Source organism: Ursus arctos, chromosome X, assembly GCF_023065955.2.
Source record: "Ursus arctos isolate Adak ecotype North America chromosome X, UrsArc2.0, whole genome shotgun sequence".
In the NCBI taxonomy this organism is placed as follows: Eukaryota; Metazoa; Chordata; class Mammalia; order Carnivora; family Ursidae; genus Ursus; species Ursus arctos.
Genome location: NC_079873.1, coordinates 73,529,151 through 73,552,514, shown reverse-complemented (window position 1 = coordinate 73,552,514; position 23,364 = coordinate 73,529,151). Strand labels below are relative to the sequence as shown.

Below are 23,364 nucleotides of genomic sequence, written 5' to 3'. Positions count from 1 at the left end.
GGAACAGCAAATAAAGCCTAAAGCCAGCAGAAGACGGGAAGCAATAAATATTAGAGCAGAAATAAATGATATAGAAATTAAAAAATAAAAACAGTAGAACATATCAACGACACTAGGAGCTGGATCCTTGAAAGAATAAAACTGATAAACCCCTAGCCAGACTTCTCAAAAAGAAAAGAGAAAGGAACCAAATAAATAAAATCACAAATGAGAGAGGACAGATCACAACCACCACCACAGAAACACAAACAATTGTAAGAGAATATTATGAAAAATTATATGCTGACAAATTGGACAAACTGGAAGAAACAGATAAATTTCTAGACACATATAAACCACCAAAACTAAAATAGGAAGAAAATAAAAAATTTTAACAGACTGATAGTGAAGAGGGAAACTGCCCAGAGCAGGTCCAGGCCAGGAGGCCCAAGAAGATGGAAAGATACTAACAATAAACTAGAGATAACTAGAAGCCCTACTGGGAGCAAGAGATAACCAGCCATTTCTGCTTCTGTAAACAGGCTTTCTGCCACAGGCTCCCTTTACTACTGTTCCTGCCTAAAGCAGCCCCCACTCCCCCAGTCCAAACCCACCTACCAGCAGTCAGCATAGCCCTCGGAGCCTGACTGCCTGCAGTGCCCTATAAAAGCCCTGTAACCCCGTTGCCTGGGGCCCAGATTTTGGAGCAGGAGCTCATCTGGATCCACCTGTGTAAAATAAATCCAAGCTCTCCTACTTCTCCGAGTGTCACTTGGTCTCTCACCGCTCTGATTCTTACTTTTCCGCAACAATAGCCAGAGAAGTAATTGAACCAGAAATCAAAAAGCTCCCAACAAACAAAACACTGGGGCAGGGGAGACAGATGGCTGCCCAGGGGAATTCTACCAGACATTTAAAGAAGACTTAATACCTATTCTTCTCAAACTGTTCCAAAAATAGAAATAGAAGGAAAACTTCCAAACTCATTCTATGAGGCCAGCATTACCTCAATTGCAAAACTAGACAAAGACCTCACTAAAAAAGAGAATAAATGGCAAATATTCCTCATGACCATAGATGTAAAAATTCTCATCAAAATACTAGCAAATCAAATCCAACAGCACATTAAAAGAATCATTCACCACAATCAAGTGGGATTTACTCCTGGGTTGCAACGGTGGTTCAATGTTCACAAATCGATCAACGTGATACACCACATTAATAAAAGAAAGGATAATGACTACATGATCTTCTCAACAGAAGCAGAAAAAGCAACTGACAAAGTACAGGATCCATTCTTGATAAAAACCCTCAACAAAGTAGAGATAGAGGGAACATACCTCAACATCATGAAGACTATATATGAAGGACCCACAACTAATATCATCCTCAGCGGGGAAAAACTAAAAGCTTCTCCTTTAAGGTCAGAAACATGACAGGGATATCCACTCTCATCATTTGTTCAAAATAGTGCTGGAAGTCCTAGCCTCAGCAATAATACAACAAAAAGAAATAAAAGGCATCCAAATTGACAAGGAAGAAGTCAAACTTCCACTCTTCATAGACTATATATTTTTTTTTTAGAAAAGCCAAAAGACTGCACCAAAAAATTGCCAGTATGGATACACGAATTCAGTAAAATCACTGGATACAAAATCAATGTATAGAAATGTGTTTCATTTCTATACATGAAAAAAAGCAACAGAAAATAATCCCATTTACAATTGCACCAAAAGCTGTAAGATACCTAAGAATATACCTAACCAAAGAGATTAAAGAACTATACTCTGAAAACTATAGAACACTTACGAAAGAAATTGAAGAGACACGAAGAAATGGAGAAACATTCCATGTTCACAGATTGGAAGAACAAATATTGTTAAAATGTCTATACTGCGCAAAGCAATCTACACATTCAATGCAGTACTTAACAAAATACCATCAGCATTTTTCACAGAGCTAAACAAGCAATCATAAAATTTGTATGGAACCACAGAAGACCCCGGATAGCCAAAACAATCTTGAAAAAGCAAAGCAAAGATGCAGGCTTCACAATTTGGGACTTCAAACTATATTACAAAGCTACAGTCATCAAGACAGCATGGTACTGTCACAAAAACAGATACATTGATTAATGGAACAGAACAGAAAACCCATAAATGGACCCATAACTATATGGTCAATGACTCTTTGATAAAGGAGGAAAGGTTATCCAATGGAAGATTATCCAATGGAATAAAGACAGTCTCTTCAACAAATGGTGTTGGGAAAACTGAGCAGCATCATGTAAAAGAATGAAACTGGACCACTTTCTTACACCTTACACCAAAAATAAATTCAAAATGGATTAAAGACCTAAATGTAAGATAGGTAGCCATCAAAATCCTAGAGGAAAATACAGGCAGAAACCTCTCTGACATCAACTGTAGCAACTTGGTACTGGACATATCTACCAGGGACAAAAGAAACAAAAGCAAAAATTAACTACTGGGACTTCACCAATCGAAGATGCTTCTTCACAGTGAAGGAAACAATCAACAAAACTAAAAGGTGAACTTTGGAATGGGTGAAGATATTTGCAAATGACACATTTGATAAAAGGTTAGTATCCAAAATCTATAAAGAACTTATGACACTCAATACCCAAAAAACAAATAATCCAGTTAAGAAACGGGCAGAAGACATGAATAGACATTTTTTCAAAGAAAACATACAGATGGCTAACAGACACATGAAAATATGCTGTGTATCAATCATGGTCAGGGAAATCTAAATCAAAACTACAATGACATACCACCTCACAACTGTCAGAACAGCTAAAATTAACAGCACAGGGAATAGCAGATGGTAGTGAGGATGCAGAGAAAGGGGAACCCTCTTACTGTTGGTGGGAAAGCTGGTATAGCCACTGTGGAAAATAATATCGAGGTTCCTCAAGACATTGAAAATATTACTACACTATGACCCAGCAACTGCACTACTAGGTATTGACCCAAAGGATACACCAAATACTGAATCAAAGAGGCACATGCACCCCGATGTTTATAACAGCATTATCAACAATAGCCAAATTACAGAAACAGCCCAAATGTCCATTGACTGATGAATGGATAAAGATGATGTGGTATGTGTGTGAGTGTGTGTGTGTGTGTGTGTGTGTGTGTAGGGAATATTAGTCATCAAAAAGGATGAAATCTTGCCATTTGCAAGGACATGGATGGAACTAGAGTGTACCATGCTATGTGAGTTGTCAGTCAGAGAAGGAAATGCTATATGATTTCACTCATATATGGAATTTAAGAAACAAAACAGATGAACATAAGGGAAAGAAAATTTAAAAAGAGAGGAAGGCAAACCATAAGAGATACTCTTAGCTATGCAGAACAAACTGAGGGTTGCTGGAGGGGAGGTGGGGGGAATGGGCTAAATTGGTGATGGGTATTAAGGAGGACATCACTTGTGGTAAGCACTGGGTGTTATATGTAAGTGATGAGTCACTAAATTCTACTGCAAACTAATATTACACTATATGTTAACTAACTAGAATTTAAATAAAAACATATATACCTACATACATTCATAATGGTGCGCTAAGCAGGAGAGACCATCTCAATGGTGAATATCCATTTACTTCATCCTGCCCATCCCTTACCTCAGTCAGGGCACCAAGCCGAACAAAACAAGCCTGCATACGTAGAGTAAATACTGCTTATGTTCATCTATAGAAATGTCACTTCAAGTCATTTTAGAAGGCTATGTATTATTCATTATATTATTTTTGTTTCTGAAATTGATGTAACCTACTGTCTAGAACTGTCTTTAGAGTCTGTGGAACAATAAAAAAAGTATTTTTACTGTTAATAAACATTCATCCTCATAGATTTGACCTTTAGAAATTAAAAAATATCAAACAGATCCAAGTCTGAAGAAAGAGCGGGTAATGGGATTGGATAACAATAGTATTTGGGTCAAACATGAAATGTTAATTCTTTCATTCCCCTCTACTTGAGCTCCTAGAAAATGTTCCACAGAGGTTAGTCCAAATTGTTTCTAATCTTTAAAAATTTCAAGCCCACCCCAGATCCTCCACAGTTAGTAAATGACCATGTTTCCTAGGTCCCTGAGAAGACAGAGCTTTTTCAACTGCATCATACTATTCATGTTAAGAGTTATTCTATATTTCCACCCTCCCTCCCAATGTTAGAGTCTTCTATGTGTTTTTAAGCATGATACAAACTATACAGCTTTCCTCTATAAATTATTTATTAGTACATTTGAAAAGAGGCATGCAATGTTTCTGCTTGTAATTTAATGTGATCTTAATCTATAAACCCATGGAGTAGGAATCACAGAAGGCTGAGATATGCAGGTTGGAAGACTTCTTACAAGGCCACTAAACATATTCTCTTCTTTTAATGATGACAAAATTAAGATCCAAAGAGAGTAAGTAAGTGTCTTACTTAAAGTCACAGCTAATTTGTGGAAAAGCTAAGATCAGATCTCAAAACTATCACTTCTCATTCTAGCCCCCCTACCTTTTTTTTTTTTTTTTTTACTACTTTATATAGCCTCTAAAAATCACCCAGAATAAGAGAAGGCATGCAGATAACCACTGGGAGACCATACATGTTTTCATTTTAAACGTTGGCGATGAGAATAAAGCACTGAACACTGAAATGCTTTTTCTTTTTTTAATTATTTCAGGACTCCACTTTCCACAAAATATGCTTACAAAAAATTTTACGAGATAGATCATCACAATTTGCTCCAGTCTTGTGTTGTCTAATCAAAGTGCCAGTGAAAAATTAAGGAAACCCTAAGATTTTCAAAGGGAATTTTAAATGTGCTACTTAAAAACAAGAACATTACAAATATAAAGGTCTTTTAAAAAGCGTGCATTTTCTTCCACCAATAAAAATGACAACTTCACACAAACATTTTATGCTCAAGCTCTGAAAATCTAATCTAGTAACTGAAAGAGCAAAGACATTTCTTCAGATGCCCTGAAGTAACTTCAGTAATACTCTATAATTTCTAGAGTGATAGCAAAAGTGATTATCTAATCTCTAAGGTAAGTCATAACTTTGAAGAGACAGCAATATGTAAGCACTTTATCTTGCTGTCAGAAGGCTGAAAACTGGAGAGTTTTTAGACTTGTGCTTCAATCCTTCTCCCTGCACCAATAGGAGAGAAATACTATACTAATGCTTCATAGGGTCTAGAACAAAAAAATGCAACTTTTGGTAGAAATAAGTACAACTATAGATATGCTTTCATGAGACAAGGAAAAGACAACCTGAAATCCAAATAAAATTAAGATAGCCATAAAACTTGTATCTACATAAGGCATTAACATACAAAGAAAGGGGAACCTCAAATTCCACCAAGCCCACATGAAGTAGCAGAACCATTTAAAAGTGGTAATTATAAAATTCAAAGAAGATAAATCCAAGCAGAGAGAGACAGGAAGAGAAAAAACATGTGTCATTTTGTTGCTATTTAATAGCACTGTCTTTAAATAGCGTAATAGGTTACACTAGCTAAAAATCTAACAGTTCTCCAAGGGAGCTAAATATTGAAAGTGAGAACTGCAAGAAAGCAATGAGAGCAATATATTCTGGTTGACTGCTTCAAACTATATCCTTCCAATAAACTAATGTTATTTATCACTAGAATATAGCTAGTGTTTTTCTTCCATAATAAATGTAAGGTGATGAGGAGGAAACAGTAGCAACCTTATTTTATCAGGAATGAAATCAATATTCTGTGGTTACATTTTAATCCAGAAACATGAAGTACTAAATAACTGAAACAACATTTATAAAGCCTCACATAAAGAAAGAAGATAAAATATGTATTGTGAGTGAATAATTAATTTAACAATTATGACTAACATAAGTCTTACCTTCTTTGAAAATTCCACTGCCTTTTGTTCACTTTCTTCAACTTTTGCCTTGTTCACGCAAGAATCTATTAAGATTGACAAAAAATGATTAGAAATTATTGCATCAGATCTCTGGGCAAAAGATGGCTGCCAGCCTATAATTACTACTATGTAGACAATCATTTTTATGTCAATTGCTATTAAAGGTAAATTGACCTATACTACACATAAAACATAAACAACCACAATTTTTTTTTACATACTAACTGAATTCAAGGATAGTATTGTTGAGTCACAAAACCAAGCATCCAAGAATGTATTAAACTAAATCATCATCATTTTAGAGGTATTCAATTATTTTCAAACTTTCACAATAATGTAATTCTTTAAATTTTTTTTGCAGTTTACTATGAGTGGAAAGGTGACAAAGAATCTATTCTTAAGATTATTAAGACTCAAAATGACCTTTAAAATAAGGCTACGATGGGAGACACAACAGCATTCATTAATTCAGGTTTTCTATAGAAAGATTTCACTTAGGTAACTTCTAAATCTGGGGCAGAATGTATTATGTAAATAAGGAAATAAACATTAAATTTCTCAGCTCTAATCAAATATCTCAGAATATAAATAACTGAAGAACTGCTTTTTGGCAATATTCTCATTATTACATATGCAAGTCTATTATGTATCTAGCCATTCCACACCTATTTATTCACCCAAAAGAAATGAAAACATTTGTCTATACCCTTGTATATGAATATTCATGATAGCTTTATTTATAATAGCCAAAAACTAGAAAAAACCCAAATGTCAACCAGCAAGTAAATGTATCTACAAATTGCAGTATATCCATATACTAGAATACTACTTAGTTATAAAAAGGAATGAACTATTGATACATGCAATATAACAACATGAATGAAATTCAAAATAATTACATTACATGAAAGAGGCCAGACAAAAAGAGTACATCCTATGTGTTTCTAGTTATATAAAATTTTAGAAAACAAAACTAATCTATAGTAAGAGAAAACAGATCAGGGATTATCTCAGGATGGGGAGAGGTGGCGAAGCATGGGAAGGAGAGATTACAAAGGAGAACACAGAAACTTGAGAAAGTGACACAGATGTTTATTATCTTGGCTGTGATGATGGTTTTAAGTACACATACAAATATCAAAATTTATCAAATTATGTTCTTAATAATGGATAGTTTTTCTCATATCAAGTACACCTCAATAAAGTTTTGTTTTGTTTTTCAAAGAACTGTGTATAAAGAACTAAGGCGGAAATTGGTAAATGATGAGACAAAGAGGGGGCAGATCTCTGCTGTGCTGTCAATGGTTGATAATGATCTTGATTTAAATTTCTGTGGTAAGGTATTGAAGACTTTGGGGCAAGGAATTGATCGAATTTATGAAAAATACTAGACTTACAGAACTGTAAAGAGTCTCTATGTTCCTCAAGTCTAGGTGACGTTAAAATCAAGATCCATAGATTTCCTGTAAGTTCTTGAAACACCTGCTAATTTTTGCATTTATGCACGTGTGTGTGGCTCTAATCAAAGTTCCACAACATTCATCAGAAAAAGTCCTCTGACCATAAAAAATATTAAGAACTATGCATATATTTGACTTATCTGAATTTACAGTTGATAAAACTGAAGAAGAGAAGTTAAATGATTTGTTCATGATCAGAGATGACACCTGGATGAGGTAATAATGGGTTTCTGAAGCTCTATTCTCTCTCACTTGATGCCTTCATCTCCCCCAACCTCAATGCTAACAGTACACAACTGTACGTACCTGGCACACAGTACACAAAAAACAAATGTCTATCGAACACTGGAAGAACTAGTCAAAATCAACAGAGTATGTGTGCCAAGTATGGTCCATAACAGATCATAAGCCAATACAAATGTTTGGAAATATTCCCTTATAACACTCTCAACAAAATATGAAATAAACTACTGAGTTTATCAAGCTTATTATCAAATATGCACTGAGGCCAGCATTTACATTAATTCTTAGGGAAGGTAAATTGGTGTACACGTTCTGAAAAGCATATGGCCTTTCAAAGTTCACATCCTCAATTACAGGAAACAATCCTAAGGAAATGACAAGAAAAAGGCAAACATTTATACAAAGAATGTTCATAGCAGATTAATTTATAATTGCAAAAACCTGAAAACACTCTAGATGTACAATAAAAAAGGACTGGTTAAGATGATTATGATATTCCATAAAATGGAATATTATACACACATTCAAAGTCACATTTTGTAGGGTTAACATGAAAAAATTCTCATAATATAAAAGTCCATGAAAAATCAGGATATAGATAGAGAGAGAGAGATAAAAAAAGAGATATAAGAAAATGTACTTAGCCAAAAAGTGACTAATGGTGGTGGAATGTACTGAGCTGAAAAGTGAGATTGGTGGTTTATTCTGTCGCTTACGTAAGCCTCTATATTGCCTAGAATAAATGAGCATTGGTTTTAAAATCAGAAAATAATACATAATAATAATAAGGAATTGATCTTTGAATATTACTGTGAGTCTGCCTTGTGCTATGAGTGAAGAAAAATACATAAATGGCATTCCACAGCTGTTGTTTTCTTCCTTTAAAGACAAGACAAATGAGTTCATGCCTAAATCTTAGCAATACTGATTTTGATTAGGAATAAAAACTGTTTAACTGTAATGTCATATAACATAGCATATTTCACAAGAGAGGTTTCACATCATCCTTCAGAGATTGTTCCAGAAAGTATAGCTAACTAGTAGTCTAGAATGATATAAATTCAGCAATCCAAGTAGATGAACATGATCACTTCAAATTCTTTCCTAGCTTTAAGGTCTAGGAGAATATAAGTTGATCTACTTTGATAGAATTAAAAGGTCTGAAGTTACTGAAGTAAACCATTATTTTCTTTCTCAAACTTGAACACTAATACCTACTGCACATGTGATTTCTATAAAACCACGGAGGTGCCAATATAAAATGAATCAAAGAATTTGAGTCATGTTTCTAAAAAGCAAATCATTCATCTATAATAATATGTTCTTCCTGTGTGGGGGGGGGCACTAATTTTAAACTGAATTCAAGAGCATTAAAACTTATCAAATAGCTTAATATTTTCAATCTCACAGGCAGAACTCTCATGATCAACATAATTAACAATTATAGTGATTGAGTACTCATAGACACAATGACTTACCAGATATTACTAAAGAAGTTCTGTGAGAGCACTATCTTCAAAAAGTGACTATTATACAGAAGAGAGTGAAACATATAGGACATTGAAGATAATATTACATACCTATCAGATGCGTGAAATCAATGTCTAATCTTTGCCTATACTTGAAATCTGGGTCCATACCACTGCAGTGCAGCACTATCTGTGAAACACACTCCTCAATTATTTTGTAATACTGTGGCCTGAAAGACAGAAAGTATTCTTGAATATCTTTTCTACCTATACAAGTCAATTTTCTTAAGAAGTGGTTCAGGGGCACCCAGGTGGCTCAGTTGGTTAAGCATCCAACTCTTGATTTCGGCTCAAGTCATGATCTCAGGGTCATGAGATTGATACCCCCCCACCCCCATGTGTTGGGGCTCCATGCTCAGTGCAGAGTCTGCTTAAGATTCTCTTCTTCTCCCTCTGTCCCTCCCCTCGCTCACAGTCTCTCCCTCTCTGTGTCTCTCAAGTAAATAAATACAAAAACTCTTTAAAAAAGTGGTTCAGCATGATAAAAGAACTGTCTTTTTCTAGCACTGTTAGAAGAAATCTTTCTAGCCACTATATTCCCTTAAGAGAAATATGCCTAAACTTAAGGATGGTTTGGACACTATAGTATAAAACCCATCATGATGTAATCAACTGTGAACACTTTCTGACTTAATACTCTAGTTTGCAGGAATTCATGCTTGTGTACTTATCAACCTTATCTACTTACTTCAGTTATTGTTCCTAAAGTGAATGAAAACAAATGACCTGTTAATCCTATATCCATGGATACAGAAATGGTTCTAAGTCTCTACAAGTTCTCAGTTTCAGTAAGGGATGAGTATCTTGGCGTTAGGTGGCAATGCCTTAAATTTACTACAACACTTTTACTCAAGATTAGCTATAACAGGTTACAAAACTGGACTAATCTACAATATTCCAAAGATCTATCTACGCATGTTTTCAATCCATTTTATAGAAGCATATAAACTTGATATGCATGGCCATAGCCTGAATTTGTTCAAAGTGTCAAAGTTTTTTAAACATATCCTAATTTGTAATCTATCAAGATAATTCTGGCCTTAAAAAGTAGCTACTTGCATACTTCAAAATTTTTTAAAAGGTACTTTTTGCATTAAACTTTAGGGAAAATTTAGTATTTATCAGTGGCTAGTAAATTCAACAGAGAAACATCGGAAAGAAATACTAGTACAGATAAATTAAGACATACACATCCTTAAGATTAGTGTGCTGATAACTAGCCAACCTACTAAAAGTTTGCAAACAAAGCCAAACAGAGTCTAATTGCTCTTATATGTCTTTTGTCATGGGACTGGCCTCAAGAGTAAGAATAAATAGTAATACACATTAACCCATTTTAGGTTTTTTCAAGTCACCAACAGTTCTAGGATAAATACTTTCGGATTATAAGCAGTCTAGTAAATGACTTGGGTAAACAAGGAAAACACAAGGGTTCTCTTTGAGGCCATGTTAATTATCTATAAGTATAATCAAAGTGCTGGTCATACTTCTACCTCATACCGATGTTGTTAGGATGAAAAAGATGTTATATTAGAGTAACTTCTTATATATTCAAAGTTACTGAGAAATGGATGGTTTCACGAAAATTATTTCCCTAGGTAACTGTGTACCCATAGGCACAGTACCCCTTTAATTGCCAGAACTTTAGAAAACATTTTAATTACCATCTTTTCTGCTTTAAGAAAACAGCATATAATTAAATATTTTGACCATTTTTCAATGTCTCTGTAGTAGCATGATGGCCATGAATTATTGTACAAGTCTGAACTATAATAGCTTTCTATATAACCATATAACTGTCATCTTCATTGCAACTATACCTGATCCATGGTAGCTTGCCTTTACCATTTAATCAAACAAATTTTGAGAAATCAGGGAACCTAGGTTGCCAGAATTTCATGCCTATTAGAGCATGAAGAACAACTAAGAGTCTCTTGAATAGTTAAATATAAGATCATGACCATAGCTTATAGGTAATTTCAGTCACTCAGAAACCTTTCTCTAACTTTCTGGTTTTCAGATATACATTTGCAGTTACCAGACTCTGAAACTTCTAACTTTATTGATTATCATCATAATCATTTATCTTGAAGAATTACTGGATAGAAAGCTGAAATATTAGTATTATTTTTTTAGCTAAGATCACTATATTATTAAATAAATACTAGAAAGGAGAAATAAAAGTAAAACCTAATTTATTAAAATGTACATGAACTTAAAAGTTCCACCACAGACTCTTCAGTGCTTATTCTGTACTATCATTATCTAGCAAAGAAAATTCATCACAAGGTCAGTAAAATCTGTTGGGTTCTTTGCTACTAAATGTCCTGTCACTGGAGTACCCAGTTTTATACATATATCCTTCTGGCCCAATTTAAAATAAATTCCCACCTTTTAAAAAATTTTATGCAAAGTCATCAAACCCTTACACACTATGTATGTACATACACTACCTAGGATGAACTACATTATTTGTTTTCCTTAAATACCAAATTCAAATTACACAAATACTAGTACTCTCAGAACTGCCTCTTACCTGATATAATAATCATTTCTGATGAGCAAAAAATGTTGCAGAATGGATAATAAGTAATTTTCAGCAGCAGTGTCCTTTAACATGTTATATAGAAGATGATACACTTCATTCATATCAGTGAAAGTAAGTAAAGGAAAAAAAGCTCTTGATGAAAGTTTCATTCATAACAAAAGCAGCTTCATTTTTTAAAACACTGAAGTACACTTTTGTTTCCCTTACTGTTTCTAAACCTTCAATTCCATGATACAGTATTTTAAAATTACATAAATAAATTTAACCTATGGAATCACTTTAAGCTTTTAATGAGAAAAACAGACTTAAAGAATATTTTCAAGACCATTTAATCATCAAAACTCTTAAGCATCAGTTATTCATTGTAAGTTACAAATGATAGCTGGTATGAGTGGAACAGCAATGCCATTAGAGAAAATGGTTTACTCTTGGTCTTCCTGTGGCTGTGATAGAGGACCTATATTATTCACGTAAGCCACTACTCCTCTATTTTCAGGACCACATAATATAGAAGGTAATGGAACATTCTATGGACTGCTAAAATATCACAAACCAGTTTTATTTTATACTGATAAAATATTTACTAAATGTGAAATTGTTATTGGCTGCATTCATTTGTATTTCATTATTAAGAAAAATGGAGAATAAAGACAATAGAACTTGAATCATTTTTCTTAGGATATAAAAAGAGTGGAAAAAGGATGTTTTTAATAAACTAGATAACAAATTTCAAACCTGAATTCACTTTTATAATAAAACTGAGGACCTGGAAAATCAATGTAAAAAAAGATAGAAGAGGAAGTGTAATCAAACATTCTAAAAATAACTTGAAATGTCAACATTTTCTCTGAAGTAGAATTAAGTATATGATGGATTATTTCTTAGACCCCATGTAAGAGTGTTATGTTAAAGTCTCATAAGGTTTTTTAAGTGGTTACAGAATGAAACCAAAAATAGCTTTATGTTAAAGTTTTATTATAAGAGAAATCAATACAAAGCAAGGAAGCAAGATATATATTAATATAAAAAGCATTTAATATTATGGAAATGACTGTAGACTAGAGTCACTAATGATGGATAAGAAATTACTAGCATTGATCCCTTATAATAATGACATTGTTATCCATTGCACACACATTTATCCAATGCTTATGTATAAGATACTTCAATAGTAGCATTGGAGGAAAAAGATGAAACATAAAACTTCTGCCTTCAATCTCATAGGGGCACAGAAGTGTATATAAATAAGACAGAAAGTACTATAGGAGTTTCAAGGAGAGGAATAGTCCAGCTTTTTTTTTTTTTTTTGGCTGTACTGGGAGGAAAAGGGAAGAAGACATAACAGAGAAAAATTCCACCTCAAAGGTCATTTTAGTTCTGAAGTATTTCCCAATCTCCCCAAAACCCATAAGTAAGAAATTTACCGAGTGTGAAACAAACAGCCAGCAATGCTGTGACGACCATCTTTTAGATCTAAAATTATCTCATATAAAATCGTTGCCAAAGGAAGATTATACACTAGTTCTATTTGACTCAAATGTTTCTACCAGACAGCCTGGTTATAGTCAGATACTATCACATCTAAACTTTTTTTTTTTTCACTAAGGAACCAAAATAGTTGGATTGAGAATAAGGCATTTATTTGAACTGAATTATATCTCTAAACCACTTGAGTACATTTTAATAAACTGAAGCAGTATACTACCTACAGTTACATATGAACTCAGTGAACTTTTCCCCTCAAATTCTTGTATGTGAGGTATATGCCTTAGGTTCTTGTCTATTCAAGACTATTGAGCTGAATATATCTATAATGCAGGAAGCCATTGTGCAGATTTCAATGTAGTTTGTGTAAATCATCAGGACAGTCTGACAATTCCTCAACATGAATCTCAAGGACAGCATCGTAGTGAAGTACTAATATAAATAAATGAACATAAATTGGGCTGGCAGACAAAAATTCTAATAACGGTCCATAAAATAACCCACAAACCCCTTTTTCATAATACATGCAAAATTATTTTTGTGGTTTGTCAAAAGGATATTCCATTTCTGCTCGAATGTCATTGAGACGGTGTGATAATTCATTTAGGTCGTCTTCTTTGTTCTCATCAAATACCTTCAACTGAATATCAAGCTCATCATTCTCTTTTTCTTTTAGATCCTAATATATAAACATAAAACTTAACAGATGAGTAACAGTTTGACAACACCATATTTTGGTAATAAAGCACAGATATTATTATTCATTTATAAACACAAAAGCAAGTTTATATTGACCCAGACACTTAGTTTTCTGAGAGAAAGTAAGTATACTATGTATTTTCCTATTTTAAATAAAAGAACCTCATTGCATTCATTGCATTTTCTTTTCGAGCCCCAGATTTTGATTATTTACATTAAAAATTAACAATCACTTTAACAAAGGTGGAAAAAAACTAATTGCTAACAACCCAAATTGAATGCTATTGTTTTTGACTAAATACACTAATCAAAGTTCACAAAAGAACTCATGCAGCTAGAACATTCACATATGCCTCTGGCAAAAAATGCGAATATAGATCAATTGTATTAATGAAGAATAAACGCAAGGATATATTCAAGCACAACAGTCCCAAGTATGGCTTAGTAAGTTGTATAAAGAAATTTATTTTAAATGATATTTTGTGATTTCGAAGCAAAAGGCATCAGGATTTTTTTATCAAGCTGCATGACTAGCCTCCTCCCCCACTTTTCATTTTTGCTTAGCTGAATCGCAAAATACCAACTTGGGCATCAAAGATTTGTTTTTGTAATACATTATAAGCACATGCATTACAAACCTCTGACAATTTTTAAAATAATAGTATGAACAAAATCTTTGGAAGCATGCCACACTAGAGATTGTTGGGCTTAATATATATCACCTGGAATATCTTTTAATATGTGTCCATTAAGTTGCAGCTTTCAAAACCCAAATCGATAATCCCAACTGTGGATGCTCAAGGGTGATAATGAAAGTGGGACTAGGATTTCAGAGCTGAGCTTGAATTCTAAAAGGAAATGCAAGCATGATGTACTTCAAATTAGGTCAATAAAACAAAAGAGGATTCATTTCTTGTTTCTATTTTCATTCAACAGAACAATTATAAATGAAGATGCAATGGCTATTACTAAAGCCAAATGCAAATTTATGCATTTTCTAGATTTTTTCTAACATTCACATAATAATTTACTGAAAATTTACATATAGAACATACGAAAATATTTATTAGTATGTTTCTAAATAATTTCATATAAAATATATGACAAATAGATGTATTTACACTTAGTTCCCTCTTTAGTAAGTTGCTTTAAATCTAATTTTCCACTTTTAAATCTATTGGAATGCAAAATTATCTATCATTGGTGGGTCATATTATCAGGTGATTTCAGAACTCCAGTCAGACAAGAGCAAAAGCCAGACACACCTAATATAAGTGTCATTGCAGAAATAACTGTTAACACATTTTACAATACAGACTTTTACTTATTCTTCTGTCACAATATGTTCTTTCTTAGATGCTCACTACAAAACTTGAATACTTTTAAATATGTTAGAAAAACAAAAAAATCTAATCTAAATACTGCCACTTAATTAGCATCAAAACATTATAAAACATGGAATCAATATGCATAATTAAAATATTTTCCATGAAAATAACTGGTTAAATGTTTAACTGTTTTTAATTAGGACAACACATTACTTATACTATATATAGTATGTGAACATATATAACACAATATAAAAACGTAGGCATAGAGTCTGCCTTCGGCTCAGGGCGTGATCCCGGCGTTATGGGATTGAGCCCCACATCAGGCTCCTCTGCTATGAGCCTGTTTCTTCCTCTCCCACTCCCCCTGCTTGTGTTCCCTCTCTCGCTGGCTGTCTCTATCTCTGTCAAATAAATAAATAAAATCTTTAAAAAAAAAAAAAAAAGTAGGCATATAAATGCAATCTTATGTTGTTTATTAACAGTCACCATTAAAATAAATATATATGCAAGTATACACACACACATATATATAAAACTTTCTTTCAGTCACTTGAAAACTGTATCCATAAATTCTTTTTTTTTTTTTAAGATTTTTTTATTTATTTATTCGACAGAGACAGAGACAGCCAGCGAGAGAGGGAACACAAGCAGGGGGAGTGGGAGAGGAAGAAGCAGGCTCATAGCGGAGGAGCCTGATGTGGGGCTCGATCCCGTAACGCCGGGATCACGCCCTGAGCCGAAGGCAGACGCTTAACCGCTGTGCCACCCAGGCGCCCCTGTATCCATAAATTCTTGATGAAATAAACACTTAATTAATGAAATTTTTCTATAGCACAAATACGATATCCTATGAAAGGAAATGGAAATGCATCACTAAAATTTTGTACTTTAAAATATGGAATATCATAACATTACTGAATTACAGTATTATTAACTATTATGTGAAATATTGTAAGCGTGTTTCAGTTTTTTTTTTAAACAGAACTGCTGTATGGATATAGAACTTTGTTCGCAGAGTCTCTAAAACATATAATTAAATCTCTATGAAATAGTGTACTTCAAAGGAAACTCCATTACTAGTACATCACTGATTACTAGTCAAGCAATCAAAATTGAGTCTTCAACAGAGAAAGAGTTTGTTGCTATTTTAAAATAAAGATGCCTGCTGCCTACAGACATGTAGACATGTCATACAGACATTCTTACTATCTTGTTCCTTCTCATACCTAATTTACCTAATATTTTCTAAATTTATTTAACAAAATAAAAAGCAGATTGAGAAAACTTCACAAGAAATCAATGAGTCAACTATAGCGCAAACACTAGTTTAAAAATCACTGTAGAGTATGTAACAACTCACTAATCCCAAATAACTAAAGCAAATTTATTAAAAGAATTTTCCATATAAATGAAGTATAAACTCCCTTCAAACACCATAATTTATCAATAGAGATGGGGGAATTTTGAAAATAAATTTTTACAGAATATAATTAAAATAATCATCCTTGTCTTGAGGATTCTTATTAATGAAAAAAGTACCACTGTACTATATTATTACGATGGTCTCAGGAGTTATCGAAATACTAAGAATGATTCTTCCCTAACACTTAATGATTCCAGAGAGGTATAATTCTTTTTAAGTTTTTATTCAAATTCCAGTTGGTTAACATACAGTGTAATAATAGTTTCAGGTGTAAAATATAGTGATTCAACACTTCCATACAACCAGATAAGTCTAATTTTTTATTCATGTACCAACTATTTGTATTAGCCTTAGCCACATCTAATTTGCTACTTTGAATATAATAAATAGATTCTGGAAAATTAAGTTATCTCCTCCTGTTAAAGACACATCTATGAACATATTATTAAGCTTCCATGCATGTGTACAGATGTTTAATGCTACCTAAAATCCAGTGGTTTAAGCTTAAATATTTGGTAAATTAGTGAGTTCATTAGATAATAATTGACATGTCAGGTACATCTAATATACATTGAAGCATGACCATTCTGACCTTTGTTCCAAATTGTTATAATAAAACTACAAGAACAACATCAGTTGTGAAATCTATGGTATTAAAGAATCTCTAAATCTTCTGGGTCTCTCTGCCTGAATTCTGATTCTCAAATATAAGAAGTACCTGAGGAGGATTTGTTTCTTTTCAAACCAAACAACTCCGCCTTACCCTCAATATGATTTTGATATATTCTCTTTAGGTGAACATGTCCAACCTCTTTAGCTGAGAACCAGTTCTATATATAACCATATTTTGCTCCATTGTTTTAGGGAGAAAAAAAAATGAGAATCCTTGTAAGTTCTATTCCAAAATTTTAGGAGGCAGACACATAACACTTCCTACTTTTTTCTTGCTGAGAATCACTGAGATCTGGGAATCAGGTCATATTGAAAAGATGTGACAGTTAAAGAAAAATCTAACTGGATACATATATGAAGAATGCATTTATTAAGAAGTACATGGTGCCGCATGAGGCTTAATATACAGCTACAGGGCCAATGGGAAAGTGTAGCTTAGAACGATGGATACAAAATCTTCACTGTCAGTGTAACCAAATATACCATGAGACCACTGAACCCAGTAAAGATAAATACACCAGAGAAAAGTAAAAGGTAAGGACAAGAGCTATCATTCATTCTCTTTCTGAAAAGAGGACAACTTAAATAAATTAAAATGAGAGTAACAGTTTTTTTCATCAAACATTCAGTAGTATGAGGCAGAAAATGAATATTCAATTACAAATAGACACATAGAAATAAAAGATGAAAGAGTAATAGCAACAACTAAGGCACAATATGTGGCATATTAATAAATGAGGATGCTAAGGAGTCCGTGTAAACCAGCAAGTGTCCAAAGACATTAATACTCTGCCAGAAACTAAGGACCACCCTAGTGAGGACAGCATGGAAACAAATGAGTAGGCAACTCAAAAGCCACACTAAAATCAAGATTATAACATTATCTGTAGCTACCTAAGGCCACAGACTTTTCATGAGGAAAGATATGTGACACAACAAGAATAAATGTGTTACACACACCATAACTAGTTATACCTAGTAACTGCATATTGAAGCTCCATATGGGTCACTTAAAATGTTGCTTTGATTCACTGTGACCAATTCTCTGTTTTTTAAAGTCATGGATTAAAGTACCGTTCAAAGTATAACTGACACAGAACTTTTAATACCAGATAGACCAAATCGTACATTTATCAAAATGGGCTTCAGTAGACCCACTGTAGGGTATATTTTATGATGTTGAGTTTCAATTCCTTTCAGTTAGGACTATCAGAACACAAGTTACAGATGCAAGCTACACTCTCATTCCTCACAGGAAATTTCCCTGATTTTGGTATTTTTAGTACTCTAAGTCTTATATACATGCTCACTTGACATTTGTTTTATTTTGTTTTTTACTCCTTTTTGCTTCTTTTTTCTCAGGTGTGCTCTGAGTAGCTTAAATGAAGAGACTAGTTAAACTTTACATGTCTCTTAACAATGCTATGGTTTTAAATAAAATCCCTCTTCAGTTCACATACTAAATAAAATATAAAGTCACGTTAGCTGTATTTGTGTTTATAAAATAAGTATCCTCATTTATCTTAGATCAAGCCTATAAAGTTATTTCAAAAATGTTTTAACAGTATAATAATTAGTGCATATACGCAAATTCGATTTAAGAAATAAAACTGTTTTTTAGAAAAGTTTCTATAGCATTGTAACAAAAATATCATTCCTTAGTTTCTAGAATATACTGATCAAAATTCTATACTTATGCTGAATATAAATGATATCAATCTAAGTTATCAAAGAGGAAAGCAAAAACTTTTAAATGAAAATTGAAGCTGCAGAAAAAGAAAAAGCAGTAGTCCTTTATGTTCTCAATATTCAAATTCAAAGAAAAGAAATTCCCTTTCAACTTTAACAAAAGAAATAAAACAAAAAACCAAACAAACAAACAAAAAACACCCACATCACTCTGGACACATTAGTTGAATTCTGAAAAATCAGTTGTATATAAAGACTGATATTACTGCAATATAGAAAAGCTTACAAAATGCTAATACTTTACAAAAGAAAATATAGCAAGGCACATTTATCTACTCTGTTGCAAGTACTTTGTCTAAAGAGAGAAAAATGTTAAAGTTCATCAGTAGACTTAATGTATACGCTCAACTTACTGGTAACATTGTTTTCAGTCCTGAACGTAGGAATTCATTTCTTAAATGTATTCTAAATTCAAGCTCATAAGGTGAAGTGACAAGGGCATTTATAAACTGCATGCAGGCCACCTGTAATTAGAAAGCAAAGTTTGTTAAAAATTATTTTAATTAAGGAAATATTCACTTAATACATTCAGATCCTTATTTTTCCATTAACTAAAGGGATACATACATATACTATAAAATATTAAAAGAAATGTAAATATTTATACAAGTATAAGGATGATTATGACTTTACAACATAAACAACAAAATTAAGTTTCTAATGCTCAAAATAATTCTAATGGAGATATGATGGATGGTCAAGTATTGCTATGATTTGCTAAACAATATGAAGGAATATTAAACTCAGAAACTCAAAGTTCCAAAAATCTGCATATAGAGCCCTTTAAAAATATCATGAAATGTATCTTTCATATCCAGCTGTCCTCAGAGTACACTTGGCCTCAGTTCTATATGGTTATGAACACTTTTCTAAAATAAATCAAAACAAGTACCTTGATATTAAACAGAGAACAGTGATAACTTAGAGAAATTATTACACTGATTTATACTGTCTCCATCCTGTTATTGGGATGGACGTGCACAAAATATCGAGTATTAAAATATATGATTAAGATGAATTAATTTCCTGCATATAAAAATGAATGCAAGGAAATTAAGATAAACTAGAAGTCACTGTGACACCAATGCTAATGTGCATTGCATGACAAAGTAAATATAAGGTCTTGTTTTCAAGCGAAGGTGATTCATTAATTACACTGACACTGTAAAAAAGGTTTGGTTTTTCTTACTTTCTGATATTGAGATTCTCTATTATAAAAGGGGACTTATTTTCTGGTAACTGCAAGCTAGAAAGGAATCAACAAAATGCTAATCGCTAGGTGATCCATACATTATTCCTGATAGTATTTTTGGGAAATGCTGCTCAAGTCTAAGGCAACTACCTAATAGGTTAAGTGAGGAGCTGCACATTTAAATTGATTATTCTTAAAGTATGCAATGAGTATACTGTACAGTGTTCAAAGAGCTGACAGAGAGGGGACTCCTGGAAAATACCAGATTTAGTAAAAATATCGAGTATATATAGAAGGAGCCACAAAAAAATCAAAAGTCAGTATGAGAAAAACACATCAGCAAAAGAAAATATTTCAAATGTATTTTGACTTGACTTGTCCAGACCTATCATTATAATAGTTATTTTTTCAAGTAGAAAGAAAAGATTTAAAGGTATATTCCTTTTTTTATATCTATTATCTAATACATCTAAGCTGCTTTTAGGGAGATTTGTCCAACTACCTCACATCCAGGGTCAATAATCAAAAGTTGCATGCCTTAAAAGTGACGACTAAAGTTTATGTTTCTAACATTACTAGATATCTAAATGACAACTGAACGATGTAGTCCAACGCCTATGAATGCTCAAATGACAATATGAAACACTAAGACTACTGATGAAATACTTGCCAAAGACTGGGCATTACCTTAAAAGACATTTCAAATAAGTTACCATGACACTTACACCTTAATGGATTACTTAACCTTACTATTTACAATAAGAAGATACTTAAGTCTTAAGTTTCCATAGCCTGGGAGATAAATTTGTACACTGTACATGTCCAGAGCTATATTATCATTGCATGTGCTTGAATGATCTTTGTTCAATATTACAACTATGACACTGATGAGGCAACAGAAGGCAAGCTGAGGACAAAGCAGAAACTGACAACCCGCAACCCCCCCCCCACCATGGGATGTATGTGACATTCCTCAGGCACTCCTGGCTGCCCTAAAGGACAAAGAAATAGTTAACCTATAGATACCACAATCCTGCAAGATTTAAGTCTCCCTCAGTTTTACAAATGTCTTTAGCAGTTTACAAGAAGGAAGCATTTCTATCAATAACCTAGCTTCCGGAAGGGAATGTAGATATGATCAAATGCCCTTATAATCTGCAGCCTCCAGGAAGTTCCCAACTATCTTCATGTTAATACCTTACTAGAGGGGTAAACAACCTTAACTTGACAATGGCAAGATCTCTGGTATCTTGGGAGTCTTCTTTAACATATGAAAGTATTTCCTCAACCTCCCTTTTTCCTTACCTCCCCCAACCTCATGGTATATAATCAGCCACCCCTCACAACCCCGGCAGCAGCTCTTTCTGCTCACAGGTCCTGTCCCCATGCTTTAATAAACCACCAATTTCGCACCAAAGACGCCTCAAGAATTCTTTCTTGGTCGTCGGCTCCGGACCCCACCCCAATGAACCTCACTAGTATTCCCTGTCCTCATCAACATGACCAAACAAGCCAAAGCACATGTCCAATCCAAAATTAACAGAGAGAAAAGTTGCCATCTGCTAGGATTGTTTTTGCCAGAAGATACTCTAGCTTAATGGCTTGTATTAATACCCTACAAGAGAACATTTCCATAAGAAACAAGTTAATGAGACTTAGAACTGTACCTTCATAGAAATAAAAGTACATTTAGTAAGAAATGCTTCAATGCTATTATTTACTTTACATATGATGTATAAATTTATAACTGAATGCTAAAAAAAAGTTGCATCCTTTCACTACAGTGTAAAATAATTAGGAGACACTTTGAAGCCAGTAATTTAAACAGGTAATGGCACTGGATTATCAATGTATTATTTATTGTTGAACAAATTCTAACAGATATCTAATTAATTACAAATAAGATAATCAGAACAGTCATACCATCATGTTATTTTCCAACACCTTCTCCTAAAGTGATACTCTCTTTGTTTTAAAGATTTTATTATTTATTTAAGAGAGAGTGAGAGCTAGAGCCAGAGAGAGAGAGAGAGGGAGGGAGAGAACACGAACTTGGGGGGGGAGTGGGGGAGCAGCTGGGACCCAACCCAGGGCTGGATCCCAGGATCCTGGGATCATGACCTGAGTCGAAGGCAGATGCCCAACCAACTGAACGACCCAGAGAGATACTCTTTTATAAAAATATTTATATTATATTTTAATGTGGAGAACAAAAATATCATCTTAATTATCTCCATTCCTTTATGCTACTACATAATCACTGTACTTTTTAGAGGACAGAAATAAAATCTATCCAAAACCAAAATAAATGTCATTATTTACAAATACAAAATTAAATTTTAAAAATATAATTAGTTTCAATGCCAGAATATATTATTACTTAATCATAAACATTAAATATCCATATGTAGATTCTGAATTCATAGTTAAATACAGAACCTCAAACTATTTTCATCATTATTATTCTTATTATACAAACAATATTAGAGGCTTTGCATAATCCACCATCTAATCTCATTCTCTTAAAAAAACCATACAAGGTAACTATTACCATTATCCTTATTTAATAGATGATGAAGCTGAGGCTCAAAGCAGTTAACTTATACACGGTCACACAGCAAGGGGAAAACTCATGATTTTATGCCAAATATAGAATAATTTCCAGTATATTCCAGATGCCTCATTAACTCCAGTCATAGATTCACGGGACAAAAGATTTTAACAATGGGTAAGATAATAAAATTTAACCATTGCATCATGTTTAATACACTAGAAATATCCAGTTTTGAAACTGTAAGTTAATTAGAAAACCATACAGCTACTTTTTTAAAAGATTTTATTTATTTATTTGAAAGAGAGAGTGAGAGAGAGAGGAGGGGGGGAGGGGAAGAGGGAGAAGCAGACTCCCTGCTGAGCAAGGAGCTCATCCAGGGCTTGACCCTGGGCCTGCAGGATCATGACCTGAGCTGAAGGCAGATGCTTAATGGACTGAGCCACCCAGGCAACCCAGCATACAATTATTTTAACAATATACTATCTAGTATATAAAATGGTTATTGTATATGTCATTTATATCTCTATTAAAAAAACAAAGAGTTTATCAAAATGCATAATGAAATGCAAAAAAA

At 33.3% G+C, this 23,364-nt stretch overlaps 1 protein-coding gene across 7 annotated transcripts in view; it reads right to left on the bottom strand.

Annotated features, from left to right (window-relative positions):
- The window catches only part of DIAPH2 (diaphanous related formin 2), a 992,113-nt gene that overhangs the window by 682,453 nt on the left and 286,296 nt on the right, over positions 1-23,364 (bottom strand). For all 7 annotated transcript variants that reach the window (XM_026483534.4, XM_057313012.1, XM_026483533.4 and 4 more), the window contains 5 exons: positions 19,398-19,508; positions 13,731-13,849; positions 11,674-11,790; positions 9,189-9,307; positions 5,885-5,949 (listed from right to left, as the gene is read on the bottom strand). In XM_026483534.4, coding sequence (XP_026339319.2) covers positions 5,885-5,949; positions 9,189-9,307; positions 11,674-11,790; positions 13,731-13,849; positions 19,398-19,508 — 531 coding nt within the window. The remainder of the gene's footprint in view (positions 1-5,884; positions 5,950-9,188; positions 9,308-11,673; positions 11,791-13,730; positions 13,850-19,397; positions 19,509-23,364) is intronic.